Here is a 22,369-nt window from a genome sequence, read left to right on the forward strand (position 1 = left end):
AGACTTCTGTATAAAAAGAAGCGGGAGTCTCCAGGGTTCATCCTCGGTGGAATCCTGCGTTTTGAATGAAGATTAAATGTCTTGAGGACCATTCGCGTACAGGGCGTCGTGGGAAGGTGGTCTGACAATGTCAGGGAAGAACGTTGGATTCCTTCAGCTTCCTTTTGTACGCGCGGACTTGGCAGGAACATCAGTCAGAGTGTAAAATGTAATATTTATTTCAGGCAGAGATTATTTATTTGAACATGACATATATGGATTTTTCCTCAAATCAGAGCGGTATTTCAGTAGTGTTTTAGTAGGTGGTCAATGCTACAGACAAGGTACTTGGATAGAAGTGTGATCAATCAACGCTAGTTCTCACCATATAGGATTACAGTGAAGCAAAGAGGTTGCAGAAGTTGTAGTCATACCTGGGCCTTGGAGCCTTAAAGGGGTTGTCCGGGTTCAGAGCTGAACCCCGACATACCCCCATTTTTAGCCTGGCAGCCCCTCTGATATGAGCATCAGAGCATTTCATGCTCCGATGCTCTCCCTTGTCCAGCGCTAAAGCCTACCCATTAGTGCCATGACGTCACCGTGTTCACTGCTGGGTGGAAGCCTCCGCCTAGCAGTCCTTATGGAGAGCCTGGTACGTCACCAGAACTCCAGAAAATGCCTTTGCCCTGCGTGATTTAGCGCAGGGCAAAGAAGAGCATCGGAGCATGAAATGGGGACTGCCTGGGTGAAATTGTAGGTATGTCCGGGTTCAGAGCTTTAAGAAACCTGGGCCTTGGAGCCTTAAGAAAAAAAAATCACATTGACTGAGAAGCGAACAGAATACTTACCTGGTGCCCTCCTTTTCATCATTTCAGTTCTCAGGCTTCCGTTGTGTTGCTCAAGATAGAAGTCCAAGACGTTAGGTAGTCCACTGCTCACATAAGCTGGACAAGCAAGAAGTGTCTTGGACTACCGATGCACATTGTAGTCTGAGAAGCAGTGCGGCCATCTTGGATGACAGAAAAGAAGTCGGGAAATCGGCGGCTCGGCACCCAAAAAGATTAAATGGATGGCTCAGTGGTAGTGTTCTGTTGGCCCCCTGTTAAAGTGATTTTTTTTCTTGAACCAATCGTTTTAAGGTGCCCTTACACTCGTATGCCTCCCGACTCCCCATAAACATACACGCTGGGTTCAGCCAAGCTTGTATAAGTTTTCAATGCTGAAAGACGAAAGCCGCTGCCTGACACAGCAGGAGAACAAAAAGATCAGGTGCTGAAATTCAGTTCCCCCCATCGTTCTCTTCCCCGACATCATCTGTTGGGGGAGGGTTGGAACATAGATTGTCAATTCCCAACCGGAGATAGTTGATTGGTGTGTGTCAGGTTCCAAGAGCTTCTAGTTATGCTTTAGGCCTCCTGCACACGACCGTTGTGCCGGTTTTTTTCGCGGACCCATTGACTTTTAATGGGTCCGTGGAAAAATCGGAAAATGCACCGTTTGGCAGCCGCATCCGTGATCCGTGTTTCCTGGCCGTGAAAAAAATATGACCTGTCCTATTTTTTTCACGGCCAACGGTTCACGAACCCATTCAAGTCAATGGGTCCGTGAAAAAACACTGATGCACACAAGATTAGCATCCGTATCCGTGGTCCGTGGCCGTAGGCTATTTTCATGCAGACGGATCCGAAGATCCGTCTGCATAAAAGCTTTTTCAGAGCTGAGTTTTCACTTCGTGAAAACTCAAATCCGACAGTATATTCTAATACAGAGGCGTTCCCATAGTGATGGGGACGCTTCTAGTTAGAATATACTACGAACTGGGTACATGACTGCCCCCTGCTGCCTGGCAGCACCCGATCTCTTACAGGGGGCTGTGATCCGCACAATTAACCCCTCAGGTTACACACCTGAGGGGTTAATTGTGCTTATCTTAGCCCCCTGTAAGAGATCAGGTGCTGCCAGGCAGGAGGGGGCAGATCCCCCTCCCTCCCCAGTTTTAATTTCATTGGTGGCCAGTGCGGCCCCCCCTCCCTCTATTGTAATATCATTGGTGGCACGTGTGCGGCCTCCCCCGGCCCCCCCTTCCTCCCTTTATTGTATTATCATTGGTGGCCAGTGTGCGGCCCCCCCAGCCCCCCCTCTATTGTATTAATATCATTGGTGGCCAATGTGCGCCCGGCCCCCCCTCTATTGTGTTTATATCATTGGTTGCCAGTGTGCGCGCCCCCCCCCCCCCCCCCCCCCCCCCCCGATCATTGGTGGCAGCGGAGAGTTCTGATCGGAGTCCCAGTTTAATCGCTGGGGCTCCGATCGGTAACCATGGCAACCAGGACGCTACTGCAGGCCTGGTTGCCATGGTTACTTAGCAATATTACAATATTAGAAGCATCATACTTACCTGCTGCGCTATCTGTGACCGGCCGGGAGCTCCTCCTACTGGTAAGTGACAGATCATTAAGCAATGCGCCACACAGACCTGTCACTTACCAGTAGGAGGAGCTCCCGGCCGGACACAGACAGCGCAGCAGGTAAGTATGATGCTTGTAATATTGCTAAGTAACCATGGCAACCAGGCCTACAGGTTACCGATCGGAGCCCTCCGCTGCCACCAATGATCGGGGGGGGGGGGGGGGGGAGGCCGCACACTGGCCACCAATGATATTAACACAATGGGGGGGTGGCCGCACACTGGCCACCAATGATAATACAATAGAGGGAGGAAGGGGGGGCCGGGGGAGGCCGCACACTGGCCACCAATGATAATACAATAGAGCGGGGGCCACACTGGCCACCAATGATATTCAAACTGGGAAGGGAGGGGGGTCTGCCCCCTGCTGCCTGGCAGCTCCTGATCTCTTACAGGGGGCTATGATATGCACAATTAACCCCTTCAGGTGCGGCACCTGAGGGGTTAATTGTGCTGATCACAGCCCCCTGTAAGAGATCGGGTGCTGCCAGGCAGCAGGGGGCAGTCATGTACCCAGTTCGTAGTATATTCTAACTTGAAGCGTCCCCATCACCATGGGAACGCCTCTGTGTTAGAATATACTGTCGGATCTGAGTTTCACGATGTAACTCAAATCCGATGGTATATTCTAACATAGAGGCGTTCCCATGGTGATGGGGACGCTTCAAGTTAAAATATACCATCGGATTGGAGAAAACTCCGATCCTATGGTATATTAACTCCTGACTTTACATTCAAAGTCAATGGGGGACGGATCCATTTGCAATTGCACCATATTGTGTCAACGTCAAACGGATCCGTCCCCATTGACTTGCATTGTAAGTCAGTGCGGATCCGTTTGGTTCCGCACGGCCAGGCGGACACCAAAACGCCATTTTTTTTCATGTCCGTGGATCCTCCAAAAATCAAGGAAGACCCACGGACGAAAAAACGGTCACGGATCACGGAAAAACGGAACCCGTTTTTGCGCCACCGCAAAAAAAAACGGTCGTGTGCAGGAGGCCTTAGACTATGATCTTTCCTTCATCACTGCTGTTGGAAATAGAATACACCACCAGGTTTCTGCTGCCCCATCTGAGGGCAGTGTAAAGTAGTGACAGACACTCTTAATATAGTGGGTTACCATTTACTTTTTTCTCCCAAAAATTTAACTTTATTAGGTGCAGTGCCAGCCAAACGTGGAGTCCTCGTATTCATGAGCAGCATAAACCTGGTGATGGATTCCATTAAAAGGGAATCTGTCACCGGTTTTCTGTCGCCTTCACTTTTAAATCCACGCCACTGAGTCCCCATATTCATGAGCTCACGGCTCTCCCCGCACGCCTGCCTCTGATTGACAGTTTTTTTTCCATCTGAATCAGCAGCAGGTGAGCGGGGAAACCAGGAGCTCATGAATTTGAGGACTCATCGGCATGTGCTGACGCTATTCAATACAAGCTTTTGGCAGAACGGCCGGGCCGATTAAAGAACGTGACCCAGCATTTTGCTAAGGGGATCTGTCACTAGTATATTTTGTCCTTAGTTAGGACACCATAAACCTTGTGACAGATTCCATTTAATAGCTGCTAGAATATTTGTGATCGCATTTTAGAGTAAAGATGTTCTCCAGTGGAGGCACCCCTTTTTAATGGAAGCAGGTTTTCACTTTGGGCCCGGCTTCCCTGCACCCTAGGTTTTCACTGGGAAAGCCACGTCTGGCTACATACTTGGCAGTCCACGTAATGTATGGATGCAATAGGTCCGCCAGAGCGGGAACATCTTTTACGTAGTGGTTCTTTATCGGTCACATGGCCCTTTTTTTTTTTTTAAACGATTGGACATATATAGAGGATTCCATATGTGCCCCACGTAAGTAAAAAAAAAAAAAGTGGAATGGGTCCTCTTCAGCCAAAAACATTTATCATAATTTAGGAAATAATGTAGGAAAGTGGTGTAAATTATAGTTGAAATCTTCACCAGATCTGTCAATTTGCCCCATGGACTTTTTAAGAGGACCTGTAATCCGTTTTTGACATCAAAACATGGCTTACATGTCATGATTCACGCTGGTCCCGTGATCGTGCTCCCCAGTACTTTTTCGGCTGTCTATATGCTAGTAAAGAATGAAGGACCAGAGGGTCACAGACCAGCTCTGCTCCGTGGCAGCTTCCGTACCATTGCTTTGCCGCTGTCTAATCATTAGGCTCGATGGTCAGAGCACTGCAGAAGCACAGCATGATAAAGATGGAAATAATCCTGCAAGATCAGGCTGTGGGAAGACCATGCTCCGTGTGGTCGTCACCACTCCAAGCTGGGACCCATCTGAAGAGGCCCTGGCTCAGACCAACGCTATCCACCTATCGTATGGACTTTTCTAAAGCCAATCCAATTACTAAGGTAGAAGGTCCACACCACCCTTTAGTATAAGTGATGATTTTGGAGGCTGGGGTGACCTGATTTATTGTTAGGAATCAGCACCAGGGGGTCCCATTTAGATTTTGGGGACCACTGTAGAATACCATTACAACAAGTGTACGTAGGACACCTTCTTCATTCCTGCAGTAGACCTATGGGTACAAGGCCATATGGATCAGACATTCTATATCCAGATAGATCCATCAGCATTCACTCTTTTTCAACTTCTTTCTGCCTACAATGAGTCCTACGTAAGTGTTTAAAACCTGCGAGAACCGAGAGGGGAGAGGAAATGTCATACAGTTCTAGATCTGATTTCTCAGTGAAGTTCACACAAGCAGCTCCTTCTTTCCCAGACTGGACAGATGTGGAATGTATCCGAGCCCAGGGTCACGCTATTATCCCATATGAGCTTCCTGGCACAAATAGGAAAAACTTTTAAGAGCCATGCAATGGTTCTCGTCATAAAGAATCACATTCTGGCAGGCTGCAACCCCGACAGATGTACGGTCCCCAACAAAGCCATGGACAGTGTAGACGATTTGTGTTTTATTTTTACTATATTTCTGCTCTTCACATCTCGTTCATTGGGTCAGCTCTAGGAAGTAAGTTATTTATTTGGTGATTGACAGATCTGCAAAGACATCAATGTCAAGTACTCAACCATAAACGGCCTCAACATAGTACAACTAGATATTAGTCAGCCAGCTTTAGAGATATTGTAATTGTATGTATGGTTTGTATGATTTTTACACGTAATACTCGTCAATGGAAATTGTCCATTGACATTTATGAAAAAACATTACTGAGTACAGAGGTGTAGTACCTAGCCTACCGCAGGTGTACAGTGAAATACTGCCCCCATCCAAAATGCAGCAAAGGTTGGGGGCTGTGAGACATTGTCGGGTAGCAAAGTGGAAATTATCTAACTTTTATGTTCATACATTGATCACCACGAGTCCACAATGGATTTGGATATTTTTACATTTTTAAAGGGAACCTGTCCGGAGATTGATGTTTCTCAAACCACAGGTCACATAAAAATCCCTACAGGCTCCCTTTTAACAGACCGCTGTGTTTTACTTGAAAAGGCTACTCCGGGAAGGGGGGAGAATAGTTCATGGGATGGCTCCTGTCCACCTCGGATGGCTTGATTGACAGGGTTTCCCCTTTCCCATAGGAAGAGACCTGCCAGTCACCTTGTGCTAGGTAGGAAGAAGACCATGAAGAACCGGGCAGATTATTATCAATGTCTTGTCAATGTTGCTGACGCGTTTTAAGCCCCTTGAGGACACAGTCACTTTAATGTTTCATAATTGTTTGTTTTTCCACCAACTTAGTAGTATGAGGGCTTGTTTTTTGCAGGACGACTTGCATTTTCTAATTGCACCATTGAATGGACGAGATAATCTATTGAGAAACGTAAAAAAATGATTTGTGGGGGGGGGGTGTTATAAACAGAAATGTGATTCCGCTATTATTTTCAGATTTGATTTATATGGGGTTCACTATGCGGTAAAAATGAGTTGAAAAAAGTGGTGTTTTTATTGGTACTAGGGATGAGCAAATTGATTCTAACCTCTTCACCTCTTAGGGACTGTCCGCGCGTCTTGCCCGGCCCTGACATTCCCGCGCCTGTCCCACTGCTCCAAGTAGCGGTGCAAGCACAGAGAAACTGCTTCCGGAGCAGAGACTGTTCATGCACTTCCAGCGGAGCCTCTGCGCTTGCGCCTCTACTGGGAGCGGCTGCGCAGGTGTGAGATTGTCCGGGCCGGCCTCCTCGCAGATGAAGAACTCCTGCTGATGAGACAAATTGATTTGTTAGAATCGATTCGCTCATCCCTGATCAGTACCATTTTCGTATACATGCATTTTTTTATCACAATTTATTACACTTTTTGGTAGAGAGGTGACCAAAAACTGTTGATTCTGGCTTTGTGGTTTTTGGTTTTATGGCGTTCACCATGTGGGATAAATAGTATGATATTTTGATGGGAGTACTAAGATTGCAGCCTTGGAGGCCTTCACTAGATTTCTGACTGCCATGAAAACCCTTCAGCACCTCGCAATGCGTTGAGGAAGGTCCATTTGGAGGACAGATGGACTATTGACTGTGGTACCTAAAGGAGTTAGGCAGCTTGGATCAGAGTTGCCTTCAATCTTGGGCACTGTGGCACGAAATCAGCTATATAACACAGCCAGCAATATGGAGGGGGCTCAACTTCTGAGCTTGCTCCATTTAGTCCCTGCGGATATATCCGCCATACATGTACAAACTTATGGCAAATGTTGCTACGAGGGTTGAACCATATTTACTCTGAAACGCCGCTGTGTGAACATAGCTATCTGTAGATGGGCAGCGCGAATCTCCTGACAGGTTCCTTTTAAAACTATGCTATGTGTCTGCATGGGTCAGAGAAATCCCGGTAACGCTTTTCAAGCCATGTCCAAAGCCCAGACCTTCCACCATGTGTATGGAAATCAAGAAGTATTCAGTTTGACTACAGCACCACCACAGGAGAGATTAAGTATTACACTGAAACCAGTGAGCTGTCCATGTATTGTAAGGAATGAACACGCCGGGTCCTCCAAGACAAGATATGCTCTTTGTCGCCAGTCTCTACTTTGGCCAATCAGGATTTTGAACGGACCCTTTGAATTGCCAAGTAGCGTACTGGAAAATGGATTTTCCAAACCAGACAATTCCTTTTAATGTACAAGATGGCCTCCTTTTGCCAAATATTTCTGATTATAGCACAGATTTTCAGCTATTGGCAGCCGTTTTGATCTTAGACATGCACGTTATTAATGGCTGTATGTGTTCTGTGTGGCAAACCAGTTGAATAGGCCAAAAATCAAGCCCCGAAGGGCATCTGTCAGCAGATTTGTACCTATGACACTGGCTGACCTGTTCCATGTGCACTTGGCAGCTGAAGGCATCTGTGTTGGTCCCATGTACATATCTGCCCGCATTGCTGAGAAAAATGATGTTTTCATATATGCAAATGAGCCTCTAGGAGCAACAGGGGCGTTACCATTACACCTAGAGGCTCAGCTCTCTCTGCAACTGCTGCTCCCTCGGCACTTTGATTGACAGGGCCAGGCATTGTCACATTTACACTGCCAGGCCCTGTGGAGAGGGTGTGACAGTTGCAGAGAAAGCAGAGCCTCTAGGAGTAATGGCAACGCCCCGTTGCTCCTAGAGGCTCATTTGCATATATGAAAACATCATTTTTCTCAGCAATGCGGGCACATATTAACATGGGACCAACACAGATGACTTCAGCTGCCAAGTGCACATGTAACAGGTCAGCCAGTTTCATAGGTACAAAACTGCTGACAGATGCCCTTTAACACTGTTGATGCGTTTTAGAGCATGGCACGGGGCCCGAAGAAGTCGCGTTACTATGTATTTGTTTTTCTGTCTGGCAAATGAAGCAAGCTGGTGTAATTATCTGTGTCTCCATGTTCACAGCAGAAAATCAGCATGCCGTGGTTTTTTTTCCAATAAGGATTCCCCCACAGGCCTATCCCCCGGGGACGCAACTTCTTCTGAATAAAGCCCATTTGTTACACGCACTTGGCCGATCAGCTGTCTGCATCTCATGGCAGAATCTGCCCATAAAAAGTTTATAGCCTTGCGAACAGTTACATTGTGTGGTTGTTTACTGCGTCCCATGTAATTCCGTAACCTGGAGAGGACCCCTCGGCACTGCCCGCGCCAACCAGGATACACACACACACACACAAGTATTTTCTGTCCTGATTAATGAAGGCACGGCCTTAGGCACACTCTGCTATCACACTGATAATCTCCTTAAAACACGCAGAATGATTAATTATTAATTAGCAAGACAAATGCTGTCAAGAAGGAAGCTCTAAATTGCTGGCCTCACAAGCCGCAGCTCCTGCTGTCAGGGGGCGACACGCAGGTAGTTTTTTTTACAGGAGATTGACATGACCATTAAAGGTGCATTTAACCCCATAGCCTTGTATTGTCCTCAGTGTCTATTCAAGGCAGGAGATCAAAGGCGCACACGTGGCCCAGGCAATACCAGGAGCACCGTGGTCCTACTACCAACTCAAAAACACCCTAAACAAGTTAGTTTTTTGCATTTTTAGAACTAATACAGAATACCGTGAAATTCCATCCATTTTTCTCCTGATAATCCAGACAGTCGTTTTCAGCAGGGTCACTTAAAAGGGTTTTCTGAGATATTTTTACTGATGACTTATCCTCTGGATAGGTCACCAGTATCTGATCAGTGGGGTCCGACACCCAGGACCCCCACTGATTAGCTGTTTAAGAAGGCACCGGCTCTCGCAGTAGCGCTGCAGCCTCCTCTCAGATCACCAAGCACAGCGCCGTACATTGTATAGTGGCTGTGCTTGGTATCGCAGCTCAGTCCCATTCGCTGCGATGCGCCTATACCGGGGATGCCCAACCTGCAGCCCTCCAGCTGTTGCAAAACGACAACTTCCAGCATGTCTGCACAGCCTACAGCAGGGCATGGTGGGAGTTTTACAACAGCTGGAGGGCCGCAGGTTGGGCATCCCTGGAGTAGACCATGTGACCAATGAACGTGACATCGCATGGCCTATGGAAAGCTGCGAGAAGGCCGCGGCGCTACTGCAAATGCCGCTGCCTTCTCAAACAGCTGATCAGCGGGGGTCTCGGGTGTTGGACCCCCCACTGAGCAGATACTGATGACCTAACCAGAGGATAGGTCATCATTAAAAATATCTCGGCAAACCCCTTTTAAGGCTGTGTCCGCCACATGACTGAATAGCTACGCATTTGCCTTCACGGATTTTCGGGCATTTTGACAGATCTCATCCACACGCTCCGTTTTTTTGTCACAGTTGCAAACTTTTCTGCTCTATTGTCAGGCACGTCCGGACCCAGCCTACATGTTACAAGGAGAGCTCTTTTCTGGTGCCCAGACCTGGCGCCATGATGGGGTGGCCCATTTTGATCTTTGCTGTGGGGGCCCTTCTTGTTTTTTACGCTGCTGTATTATTGTGCGGAATCAGCTCATGACTTTGGTTGCTTATTTCCTACTTTCCTGCTTACACTTCCTTACTCTTTTCTTGAAGCGCCCTGGTATTAGAGATTTCTCTATTTCTCGAGACATGATTATTCCCTTGGTGACTCTGTTTTGTTCACGTCTTATCACAGACACAGCATTTCGGGGGTAAAAAATCCATTATATTTGCTTTTTTACGTTGACTCAGAAGACATTTTTGGCTTGGCTGATGAGAATAGGGAGATAATGACCAGCTTTGTGCGGGGAAGGAATTCTTAAAATGCAACATTTTTTTTCCTGGCTTGCCTATGGATGTGTCTGAAGGAGGAATAGGAGGACAGGCCTGGCACGGCGCCACAGGGCTCTGAAGTTGGCACACTGACTGTAAAACCTGGCTTTGGAATAGACGCTGAGTTGATTGTTTTCCCACACAAGTCCATAGCTGGCTCTTTGATGCATGCCAACAACCTTTAGAATGAAGCTTTATACACGAGACACCTGCAAGTAACCTGTGGCCTGACCTTCCCATGGTATAGCGAAAAGAACAATACAAGGTAACCCTTTCATTATCAGTCTCAGCTAGGGAGGATTAATAACAGAGGATTTCGCGGTGTTATATTACATCCAAGAGAAACATAGCCATTGTAACAGACAATACACAATGTACGAGGAGTAGGAAGCTGGGATGTTAAGCTTTTGTCCATATACTTGGCAACTGGAAAATATGGTTTCATATTCTTTCCTTGCTGAGCCACTAGTACATAGTTAATTTTCTTCAAACAACCTCTTAGATCAGTGGTCTCCAAGATGTGGCCAGGCACGGAGCTCAAGGGGGTGCAGAAGTATCAACCACTCCCAGGCCCAGGAGCCTGAGAAGGCCCAAAGACCAATCTACCACATAATAAGACACCAGTAGTATAGAAAGCACATGGTAGGCCCTGTTACAGATTTTTCAAAGGGGCCCAGGACCTTCAAGTTACTCCTATGTCTGTGACTCTCCAGCAGTTGTAAAACTACAATTCCCAACATGCCCTCACAGCCTTCACTAAGTTTGGTTCAGCAGTTGAAAGGACTTCCAAGTCGCTGTTAATTGGACATCTTCTGGTGCAAACACGACCGAGATGTTTTTGTCGGTGGGACTTCTTTATTAGTAAAATGCCCTATGACAGCGCGTTTCGGAGTGTGAATACTTCTTTTTCATGTCTGTGATATCAGCTTGAGGATGTGTCTGGATGCTACGAAGCTCCAGCTATCCAGCCGTCATAAACGCGCCGCAGGTTTGCGCGCCAACTATAAAGGCCTAGGCTGTGGGTTGTGTTTTCCCCAGAAGATGTCCAATTAATAGCGATTGGAAGTTCTTTCAACCACTGAACCCAGTTTATTTTTTACTAAGGGTTGGCCCCCAATTGAGTGAGGAATCGGATGACATTGGCAACACCAGCCTTTAGTGACCACCCCAATGCTTGGGGTGTTCCACAACAAAATAAGATGTGCATCTTTTTCTCATCCACCAATAACTTACCTGAGCATACTTACCCTATAAGCCTCTGTGTTCTCTCGTTTGCCATAGTCCGCATGGTCAGGTCATGCTGTAAGGTTCTTAATTCAGACATTCAAACACACTAGGGCCAGTTAATCAATGCCGATCTAGAATTCAGAACCCCACCATGTGTAAAATAAGAGACTGACTGAGGATCTATCAACCTTCCATATACTCTATGTATACCACACCAGTGCTTACCAGTGGCACTGAGGGTTGGGTGGCTTGAGTGTATAATGGGTCCAGTTGGATTCTGTAAGAAGAGATAAGATTCAGTGGAGCACATCCTGGTGCCATGGGCATATATTTGGTATACCACTTTGCAGCTGGTATGGCACCATACAGTACAAGCATGTGGAAGCACTGTGTATTTGTAGTGTATTGCCCGCTGGTCTGCTAGGGTTAAGGAAATGACAAAAGGGACAGCCAAAAGATAATGAGATTGGGCATGGCGGCTTGGGGTGTTCACATATAAAGAGGTTTTCAGTTATACAAGTCACAAGGACCTTGAAATGAAGTGGTGTGATTCACCTTGTACACATTTTTTTAGGTAGTTTGGTTAAAGGGTTTATCTGGTATAAAAAAAAAAATCAGTTGTGAGTTTTTAGAGGGGTTCCACTGTTCAGGACCCTCAACTATTAGCCAGAGTAGCTGCAAAGAGTATCTCTCACTCCGGAGGACCTGGCGCGTCCTCTCATCACCAATAACACATTGATTTCTATAGGAACTGTGTAATTCCTCATTTATCCTGTGGTGGCACTGTGGGGGAATGGAACATTTACTGCCATGTGACCTCCCAGATTATAGCTGATCACGGAAGGTCCCAGCAAAATGACCCCCTGTGATGGCTTATTATTGGGAGACGCTTCTAACAAAAAGGACTGTGACGCAACAGTGTGAAAAAAATATGACTTGGATGGATGCAGCTTGTTGCATTGTGACACCATTGACTATCATTACAAAAAAAGTTGCGTGTCTTGTCAGTGACAAGGAGTCCGTGTAGCCGGACCCTAAGGCAAGAAGGGCAGTGACTCCTGACCCTGCATTAAAGGGGTAACATAAAAGGCTGATGTCAATCTTCATTGTGATGAAAATGAATCTCTCCTTAGAAAAAGACACTGCGGGCCTTGTACTACAACACACAAGTCTGAACCCTGACATATCCCTATTTTCACCCAGGCAGCCCCCCTGATATGAGCATTGGAGCATTTCATGCTCCGATGCTCTCCTTTGCCCTGCACTGAATCGCACAGGGCATGGGCTTTTTCTGGAGATCCGGTGACGTACCGGGCTCTCCTTGGGTAAAGCTAAGTGGAGGCCGCGGCCCCCTAGCCTGTAAAGCCCACCCATCAGTGCTGGTGACATCACCGGCAACACTGCTAGGCGGAAGCCTCCACCTAGCAGTGTTAAAAATATAAACAAACACCTCCGATGCTCATATCAGGGGGGCTGCCTGAGTGAAAATGGAGATATGTCCAGGTTCAGTTCTGAACCCGAACAACTCCTTTAAATACCTAAAAAATGTTATCTATACGATGCATGTTCCAACTTTGGCAGGTAGATTCCCGTACTGTAGCAATACAATGTCAATCAGCTACTTCTAAAGCCAGCAGGATACTGTAGCGGCTTTAAAAATGAAGGAACTGATAAGGTATGAGCACAAAGCATTAGTACATCCTGGTCTCAAAGGTGCAGTTCACTGGGCACCAGTTCGTAAAAAGGATGCCCTGTAGTTGGAAAAAGTACAAAGGAAGGACAACAAAACTGATAAAAGGCAAGGAGAATCTCAGTTATGTGGAAAGATTAAAGGGGTTCTGCACTTTGTTTAAACTGATGATCTATCCTCTGGATAGATCATCAGCATCAGATCGGCGGGGGTCGGACCCCCGCCAATTAGCTGTTTGAGAAGGCAGTGGCGCTCCAGCAGCGCCGCGGCCTTCTCACTGTTTATCGCTGGCCCAGTGACGTCACGACTAGTATCACTGGCCTGGGCGCAGCTAAGCTCCTTTCCCTTGAATGGAGCTTAGCTGCGCCCAGGCCAGTTGATACTAGTCGTGACGTCACTCGGCCAGCGGTAAACAGTGAGAAGGCCGCGCCGCTGCTGGAGCGCCGCTGCCTTCTTAAAAGCTGATCGACGGGGGTCCCAGGGGTCGGACCCCCGCCGATCAGATGCTGATGATCTATCCAGAGGATAGATCATCAGTTTAAACAAAGTGCAACGATTAATTGAGTACGAAAAATCGAGTAAGAAAAAACGAATTAAAAGAATGTTTTCCTTTATGAAAACTCATCAGCCCCCTCAATGCCATAATTTGACCCCCTCCCAGTGCCATCAGCTTTTTTTCTCTAGAAACCCGCCTGGTGTAATAGGGTTGATACTGCTAGCAGGTGCTCGATACATTTATTTTGGTTCCTTTCACATGGGCAGATATTTTGCCCATAACATGCTCCGATCAAAGGTATGTTGGTAAGCTGTGTAAGGGTGCATTCACACATGGTGGAATTTTCTGCCAGAAAATCTACAGGTACAGATTTTGACAAAGTTGCAGATTTTTATGCTGCATTTTCTATTGCAGAATCAGTTTCCCATTGAACTGGGGAGATTCTCATGAAGGAAATGAGTGTAAATTCTGCAGCGGAACACAACGCGGGGATAGACAATTTTCAGCCCCATAGGATAACATGGGGGAGTCATGATGTTGTGGAATTTCTGGTGGAAAATTCCACAACGTGTGAGGCCACCCTAATAGTCATCTCAGGAGCTGGGTCTAACAGGCTGGTAAGGAATTTTGACTGGATTAATAGGGGAGAAAATAAGTTTTGAGATTTTAAGTCTCCTCCTCCACAACCTTCTACCCTTCCCTGGTTGAACGTGGTCGACATGCATCTTTCTCCAAGCATACTACTATGTACAGATCTGTCCACGCTTATTTTTTGAATTTCTTTAGGTATTTCCAGTGACACACATTCAATACATTCTCACACAGGCACCTTTAGCATAAACAGTCGCCACAGCTTTATCTCACAGATGGTCATCTCACACCGCTCATCCTGGGATATCTCCAGTGAAGATGAATGCTAAGGGTACGGCCAAACCTTCAGGCAGGGGCGGACTGGGAACTTAAAGCCCTGGAGGATAACCTAAAAGTGGTCCCAATGTTGTAGGTGGATCTAAACTGACAGAAGACGGAGCAACACAAGTAGATGGAGCCAATTCAAGTTGGCAGGGTCAGTAATACCATACATAGTGCCACACAAAAACCTCCCCATTAGCTGTCACTTTGTGGTGGCCATCAATAGCTGCCATGTTCTGTCCTTCTTCTCCAATTGTCTCTAACATAGATATGGAGCAGAGTGCCACAACACCAAACCAGCCTTACCTTCAGCATGCTGCTTGGACTTCCTCTAATTATGACCCCTATAGTGCCCCCAGTAGTATGTACCTGGCCAGCGGTAGTGAGGACTGCTCTGGTGGCCCTATGGGCATCGGCCCACTTGAAAAATTTCCTTTAGGTTCTAGGGCCAGTCCACCCCCTGCGTTCAGATTTACTGATGCAGTTTAAGAAGCTAAAACCAGGAGTAAATTCAAAAAAAGAGGAGAAGTTGTATCTGTCCTTTATACTTTCGTTCCTTTTATGATCCACTCCTGATTTTGACTTCCAAAACTACATCAGGAAACCTGACCATGTGGTCGTACCCTAAGGAAGGACGCATATGTACGCCACTACTGCACGTGGGTGTAAATAACAGGCGTGTTGTGCTGTAAAACCACTGTGCAGTTGCTAGTTCCAGTATTTAATGGAACGTGTGAATATTTTAATGCTCGGCCTCCTGACTGTGTGATCTCACAAGGGCTTTCTGCTTACACATCAGTGCCAAAAAGACATAGCTGCGAGTTTTCGGATGCCCATACCCAGCCTAGCTGGAGCCACATTCACAAATCTTTGTAGCACTCCAGTATAAATATGTGCAGGAAGATACAAGAAGCTATCGAGCAACTTTCCAGTGCATTTTTGGGAGAGCGTTAGTAGGCTTGTCTACAGGGGTTCCACGGGATTGTATGACACATCCATCCACAGGGTATGCAGACAGGCATAGGTCCCATATCTGGGACCTGCTCCTATTTCCAGAATGTCTTGCACAGCATGGAATGGGGAGGTGGCCACGCTTTCACAGCTCGCTTCCTACACATTGTTCAACCTTAGCCAGAAAGTGGCCAACTCCTTTAAGGTTTTCTGTCTATCTTTGTAATAACATGTTGACCCTGTCCTTGCTCCAAACCTCTCAGCATTGACAAATTTAGTCTATAAGCTTTTCATTGGACATACTTGTTCTACTTCTAATGGGCATTCGTATTGGTTATGACTCCTGGAAATCTATGAATGGTGAAAGTCCTGTCTACTATTAGGCTCTGTCACATCCATCATCATTTCCATCCATCTTCTTTCTGGTTCTTCACATAATATGCCTGGAAAAAAAAGATAATTTGGTCATTTTTGTTAGAACCATGTTCATTTCAGAATGGACCTATTTGCTTTGTTGTCTACCCGTCTTATTCTCAAAAGTGTCCTTCAATACTAGGGATGAGCAAATCGACTTCGAATGCTTCATCCAAAGTCGATTCGCTCATCCCTATTCAATACCAAAGTCCAAAAAACTTGAAAGCTTCTTCCAGTTCAGTTTGTATTTAAGGCTCTCCGATACAAAAAATACCAGTCTTGCTCCGTCGGACAGTTTTACTTTACTCTAAGCCAGACTGCATCTTATTTCATGCCCGCTAGATTTTGTAGATCTCTACTTTCAACCTTTAGTCAGGATATGCGTATACTTTAGTCAGATAGTACTTGACATATGCCTATACCTATCCTCATCATCTTAGTTGAAGCGTTTTTTACGTGTTTTTTCTCGCAGGGCACAGCATCTGTTCTGCAGCGTAGATCAGACAATGAAGAGTATGTGGAAGTGGGCCGACTGGGACCCTCAGACTACTTTGGTAAGATGAATTCACAGTGCCATCAGAATTGATATTTGTTATGTTATTGATCGAATTCAAAAATGTTATTTTCATAAAAAACTGCTCCCCCTATAAAAATAAATATATATATATATATATACACTGTATATCTCATATAGCCTAATACAAAATGTATGTCAAAGAGCAGTGAACAGCAACCAGTGCCTTCCAGCTGTTGTGAAGCTACAACTCCCAGCAGGCCTTGATAGCCAAAGGCTGCCAGAGCCTACTGGGATCTGTAGCTTTACAACAGCTGGAAGACACTAGTTGGAGACCACTGCCCTAGAAGATTTTTTCCCAGGTAAAATACTCAGATTTCCATTACTTAGTTATTTTATACCTGATCAACTTTTGCAGCATTTTCAACAGGTGCTAACGTTCCTGCCCCAATTTAACTATTATTAATGGTAACAACCATTAGGGTTTATTGTAGAAAAGACTTAAATGGGTTGTTCCAAGAAAATATTCTACATTTTTCAAGCCAGCACCTGAATATGAATATTTTTGTATTTGCATGTAATTTTAAATTTTGTATAATTACTAAGTTATATCTGTATAGCGCCACCTGCTGTTTTTTTTCTCCTTTGCAGAGGTGGTCGCACATGCTCAGTTCCATCCTTCAACTGCCACCAGCTGTAACTACTGTTAGACGCTGTGACAATTACAGAGAGAGAGCTGAAGCAGAAAGGACAGCACCCTCTGAGCTGTGATAGGGAGAGGGCTGCAGCAGAAAGGGCACACCTCCTAAGCTGTGATAGGGAAAGAGCTGTAGCAGAAAGGACACACCTCCTGAGCTGTGGTAGTGAGAGAGCTACAGCAGAAAGGGCACATGTCTCCTGAGCTGTGGTAGGGAGAGAGCTGCAGCAGAAAGGACATGCCCCTAAGCTGTGGTAGGGAGAGAGCTGCAGCAGAAAGGACACAGCCCTGAGAAAGGACAGACCCCCTGAGCTGCCAGCTTAAAATAAATCTAGGAGAACAACAGGAGCAAAGAATGAAGGGGGGGGGGGGGGGGATCTGGATCCATGAGAGGTACAGGGCTGGTTCTTGCTTTGTTAGATAGAGATTGTCATGATGTCAGATTTACTTTAATCATGGGATAACCCCTTTAAAGGTGTATACCTGGATTTTGATACTTATGGCCTAACCTCAAGCTAGGCCACCAATATCAAATCAGCGGGGTCCAACAGTGTGCTTCACTGCTTATCTGCTGTTACCCTGGGTCGCCTCTGGGACTAGGCAGGTACGTCCATTGTGTAGGGGATGGAGGTGGTAACTGCAGAACCGCTCCCATTCATAGTCTATGGGGTTTACTGAAACAGCCAAGGTCCGTACTCGCCTGTCTTCATCAGGATGGGTGAAACATGTTCTTTGTGAGAATACCTCTTTAAGATTAGGAGCAGCAGTTGGATTCCACTGCAGCACATGTCATAAAGATGGTCATACACCGTAGATGTCGGTCGAATGCTCGTTTGGCTAACAACTATTCATTCTGACCACACGTGCACACTCAGCTTGACCAAGCCTGCATGTGTTCTCTACAGGGAGAAGGGGATAAGCTGCTACCAGACTCCTTTGCTGGTGGTTTATGACCCTTGAGAAAAAAAAAAGTTTAGGCATGTTGGCTTCCAACATGCCCCATCATTCTCTGCCCTGAGAGAGTTGAGACTCTGCCATACACATCGCCTGCCAGTCCTGCCTAAATCCATAGGTCTGGCCATATTCATCTAATATGTATGACATAGCTTAAAGCCTATGGACACCTTCGGAACATTTTTTTTTATGATTTCATTTTATTCATTTTGAGCTAAAAATCATTTTTCTATTGGTCTTTATTAAAATGTACAGCAGTTTTGGTGATAAATGGGGTTAAAAATCAGTTTATATAAAGACTTTCCTGAGATCCCTCAGCTGAGGCTCATGTGAAGTCTTATCTCTGATCTCCTGACCTCATAATCACTCATTTAAGCCATATTCTTATCAGTCTGATAACACTTCAGCTATAGTGAGTGTTTATGAGGTCAGGGGATCAGAGATAAGGCTTCACACAAGCAAAAAGACTGATTTTAACCCGATGCATCACAAAAACTACAAAAAATATTTTATAAAGACCCATTGAAAAAAAGATTTTTAACCCAAAATGGGTAAAATGCAATTATAAAAAAAAATTGGTGTCCATGGCCTTTAAGTGTGTAGGTTTTTGATGTGATCTTCAGTAGAAGACAATGTGAGGCCGAGTTAAACAGCAGTGTCCTTTTTGATCTAACCTTAAATGAAATGTTTTGGAGCTGTCTTCTACTGGGCTACCTTGTTCAGCCATCACTCATCCTTTTCATTTGTCTACAGGTGAGATAGCGTTGCTTCTGAATCGTCCCAGAGCCGCAACCGTCGTCGCACGGGGTCCACTTAAATGTGTCAAGCTGGACCGCCCGCGCTTTGAACGAGTTCTTGGACCATGCTCAGAAATCCTAAAGAGAAACATTCAAAGATACAACAGCTTCATCAGCCTCACTGTTTAATATGCTCCACTAAGGCCGGTTTCACATGACCGTAATATGACCACATTTTAGCGTCTATATATTACGAATAGAAGACCCGGAACCCCACCAATGGTTTTGATGAACCACCAGAGGGCTCTATGGTGAACTAAGTTAGAGCCGCAGGTATGGGGGGGCGTCTTGTGGGCCACGCGGTCAAAATATGGACGTTAAAATGTGCCTGTATCGTCACCATTTGAAACCAACCTAAGACACATGCCACCTGTGTGTTACCACGTGCACTCAAGTCCGACCTGTCCAGTTCCATAGCTTTATAAAACAAAGGAAATTGTGCATTTCAATGTAATTTTTCTTTTCTTTTATGGTCATGTCACTGATTTGAGTAATGACACATATGTACAGCACTTCATTTGGGTTGTTGTGTTACCACAAATTTTATGGGTTACCGGTCTGAGCAAGAAGACAACTGAATTACCTAAACTTCAGCTGCAGGTTGAGAGATGCTTTTCATATGAACTGATGATGGGATTCCCGTAGCTGGGGGTCCCAAGCAGGAAATCTTACCTTAACTTCTAAGGTCAGGGACAAACTTAGAGTCTATTCCTCCGATTCCACCTTTGTAATAAATATTAAAGAGCCTAGGAGTCAACTTAACCCCTCCGAGTAACGTGTGTCCAAATATAAAAAACTGTAGACACCCCCCCCCCCCGACCAAAGTCCCTCCATTTCAATTGTTTTAGCATGTTCTTGTGCTCTGCTGTTGTAGCACATGTGACTGCTGAGGTCATTAATTGGCTGCAGCAGTCGCAGGATCATTCCACTTATGATCCAGTGGGGACCTGAAGTGGCCAGGAAGGATGCTGCAGTGCTGGAACAGTTGGACTTTGAACAGGTGAGTGTATTTTTTATTTGGCCACTCGTTACTGGTTTACTCGGCTACTACGCTGGACACTCTTTAAGGGCTCATGCACACAAACGTGTTTTTTTTTTGTCCGCATCTGATCCGCATTTTTTGTGGGTCAGATGCAGACCCATTCACATCAGTGTGGACACCGTGTTCTGTCCACACCCATATGTCCTTTCCGCCGCCCAGCTAAAAAATAGAACGTGTCCTATTTTGTCGGTTATACGGAAAAGGATAGGACAGTTCTATAGAGAGCAGAACGTTCCGTTCTGCAAAGTGCGGAGCACATGCAGCCTGGTCCGCACGTTGAAAACCGCAAAAACGGCAACAGTCATGTTCATGAGCCTTAAAGCTGTTTTCCAAGACTTACCAATTGATGACCTATCCCAAAGATGTATAAATAGGAGTTTGAGGGGGTGTCGATCAGCTGTTGTCACTAGCTGCGGCGCTGGAACCAGCCTCAGTCGCTACACAATGGACAGAGCTGTGTAACTGTGGTGCTGCAGCTTTCGAAAACAGCTGATTGTCGGGAGTTGGATCCCTCCGATCTGATATTGATGACCTATCCTTAGGATTTCCCTGTCCATATGTACTATTAGTACATAGAGGAGGGAACCAAAGCAGCTCTCACGCTGACAACCTTGGGGTATCCATCTGAGTGATCACCTCTTGGGTAAATATATGGCTTGCCAATTCCTTTCCCAGGCAAATCAACTGTTAGCCAGGAGTCTTAGGATCGGGACCCCCAAATAAAATGGGTTGTCCTTGATGACCGCTTATTTAACATGCCGGACTTGAGGAGAGAGAGCGTTTTCTCGATTTATGCATAGGATATCCAACCTGTTAATTATAACAGATACAGCTCCCATAGATGTAGATCGTCAACCACTGTCCAAGGCTAGTCCCGATGACTTACTTAAAAGGGTTTTCCAGGATTAGAAAAATATGGCTGCCTTCTTCCAGAAACCGTGCCGCTCCAGTCCATGGGTCTTGCCTGGTATTGAAGCTCAGTTGAAAAGCCTGAAGAAAGGTTTTCCACTGTTTTTGAAAGATAGAAGCCATGTTTTTCTAGTCCTGGAGACCCCCTTTAAGTGTGTATTTTTTTTAATTTAGACTCCACATTCTATTTCTTCCTCTCCACAGATTGCCATTAGTACTTATCAGGGAACAGATGAGCATTATGGGACCACATTTTGTTGAATGTATACGCCTCCTTTAAGATATAATGTGGTTTGCTTTTGAATTCCTTTAACTGGTTTTCAATCCAAAAATGCTTCTGTCAATCAATCCATGCTGCGGCAATTCGTCCATCGAGACGTTAATAAAGTGTAGATCCATTTTCAGTTCTAGAATAAATATAGTATGGATAAAACCCACAAAAGTAAAACCTATGGGTGACTATGGACTGTACCCATCGTGAGGGCATATTACTATGATTGATGTCCATATTATGGCTCTGTACAAGCTTCAAAATGGCACCCATCTATGGGACCCTACCTAAATTTCATACTGACACACGTAAAAAATTATGGCATTTTCCATCCAATGCCATATTCCATACATATTCTCCCTTACAACCATTGCTTCTAGGGGAGAGTATTTCCATAATATGACGCCATGTAAAAGCACCACGTGGCAGGACATGGAGTGTCTATGGCTCCGTAGTGTGGAGTCTTGGGGACTTTGTGCGTCCCGCCATGTAGGTTCCACGCTTGGCCAAATGCCATAAGCCTTTAGGCAGTACATTCAGATATATACTACTTGGTGGGGCTTTTTGGGTTCACGGGAAATGTAGCCATGTCTTGTCTTGCATATACCTCTAAGCTCATAGATCTAGGTTTTTGTATAATAATTCTGGACACTTTTTTAAATAAGTCATTGTGAAAATGAAAATCTGATAAAAAAATTATTCATGAAAAAAATCCTTTAAAAGGGTTGTCTGATGTCGCCTTTTCCACAGCAAGATGGGACTAGGCGCCGTCCTTAGGTGGACAGAGACGGCCAAGCGGGCCGGTACTCCGCTGTTTCCATAGCTCCCATTGCGGTAAATAGGAGCTACAAAAATAGCAGTATACTGTTTCCTCAACTCGGGAATTATGGAAGCAGTCTAGTCCCATGGACACAACCCCTTTAATGATTTCCAAAAATAATCATGGTTTCCTCATGGTAGAACAAGGTGATGGAAGATCACATTGGGCAGCATATCTTTAATTTTACTGTACTGTATCGGCTGCTTTTGAACCCTGTTTTGTCATTGAAACTTTTAGGTGTGGTCTCTTGTACAATTCAAAAGTGTCTGAAGTAGATACCCCCCTCACGGACCTCTCAAGTTGTGCTTTTGTATGAGTTTTATAATGTCTACTATCAGACTTGACAGCGTTTTTGTACATTGGCTTGGCTCAACCAGACGTCCTGGGTAGAATTTTGCTGCGAGCATGCAAGGCACAATGCCGAGCAGCATCATATACATTCCTTATGTATATACATATATGTTCCATCCACATCTTTTCATGGATAATCATACTTTTAGGGTTCTTGTCCAGTTAAGT

The 22,369-nt window shown here is 45.5% G+C and overlaps 1 protein-coding gene across 2 annotated transcripts in view; it reads left to right on the top strand.

Annotated features, from left to right (window-relative positions):
* PRKAR1B (protein kinase cAMP-dependent type I regulatory subunit beta) overlaps window positions 1-21,713 on the top strand; it is a 155,579-nt gene extending 133,866 nt beyond the window's left edge. For both annotated transcript variants that reach the window (XM_040441954.1, XM_040441955.1), the window contains exons 10-11: window positions 16,319-16,400; window positions 18,765-21,713. In XM_040441954.1, the coding sequence (XP_040297888.1) occupies window positions 16,319-16,400; window positions 18,765-18,937 (255 nt within the window). In that variant the 3' untranslated portion in view covers window positions 18,938-21,713. The remainder of the gene's footprint in view (window positions 1-16,318; window positions 16,401-18,764) is intronic.
* The last annotated feature ends 656 nt before the right edge of the window (window positions 21,714-22,369 follow it).

The sequence above is a fragment of the Bufo bufo genome, chromosome 7 (genome assembly GCF_905171765.1).
Source record: "Bufo bufo chromosome 7, aBufBuf1.1, whole genome shotgun sequence".
In the NCBI taxonomy this organism is placed as follows: Eukaryota; Metazoa; Chordata; class Amphibia; order Anura; family Bufonidae; genus Bufo; species Bufo bufo.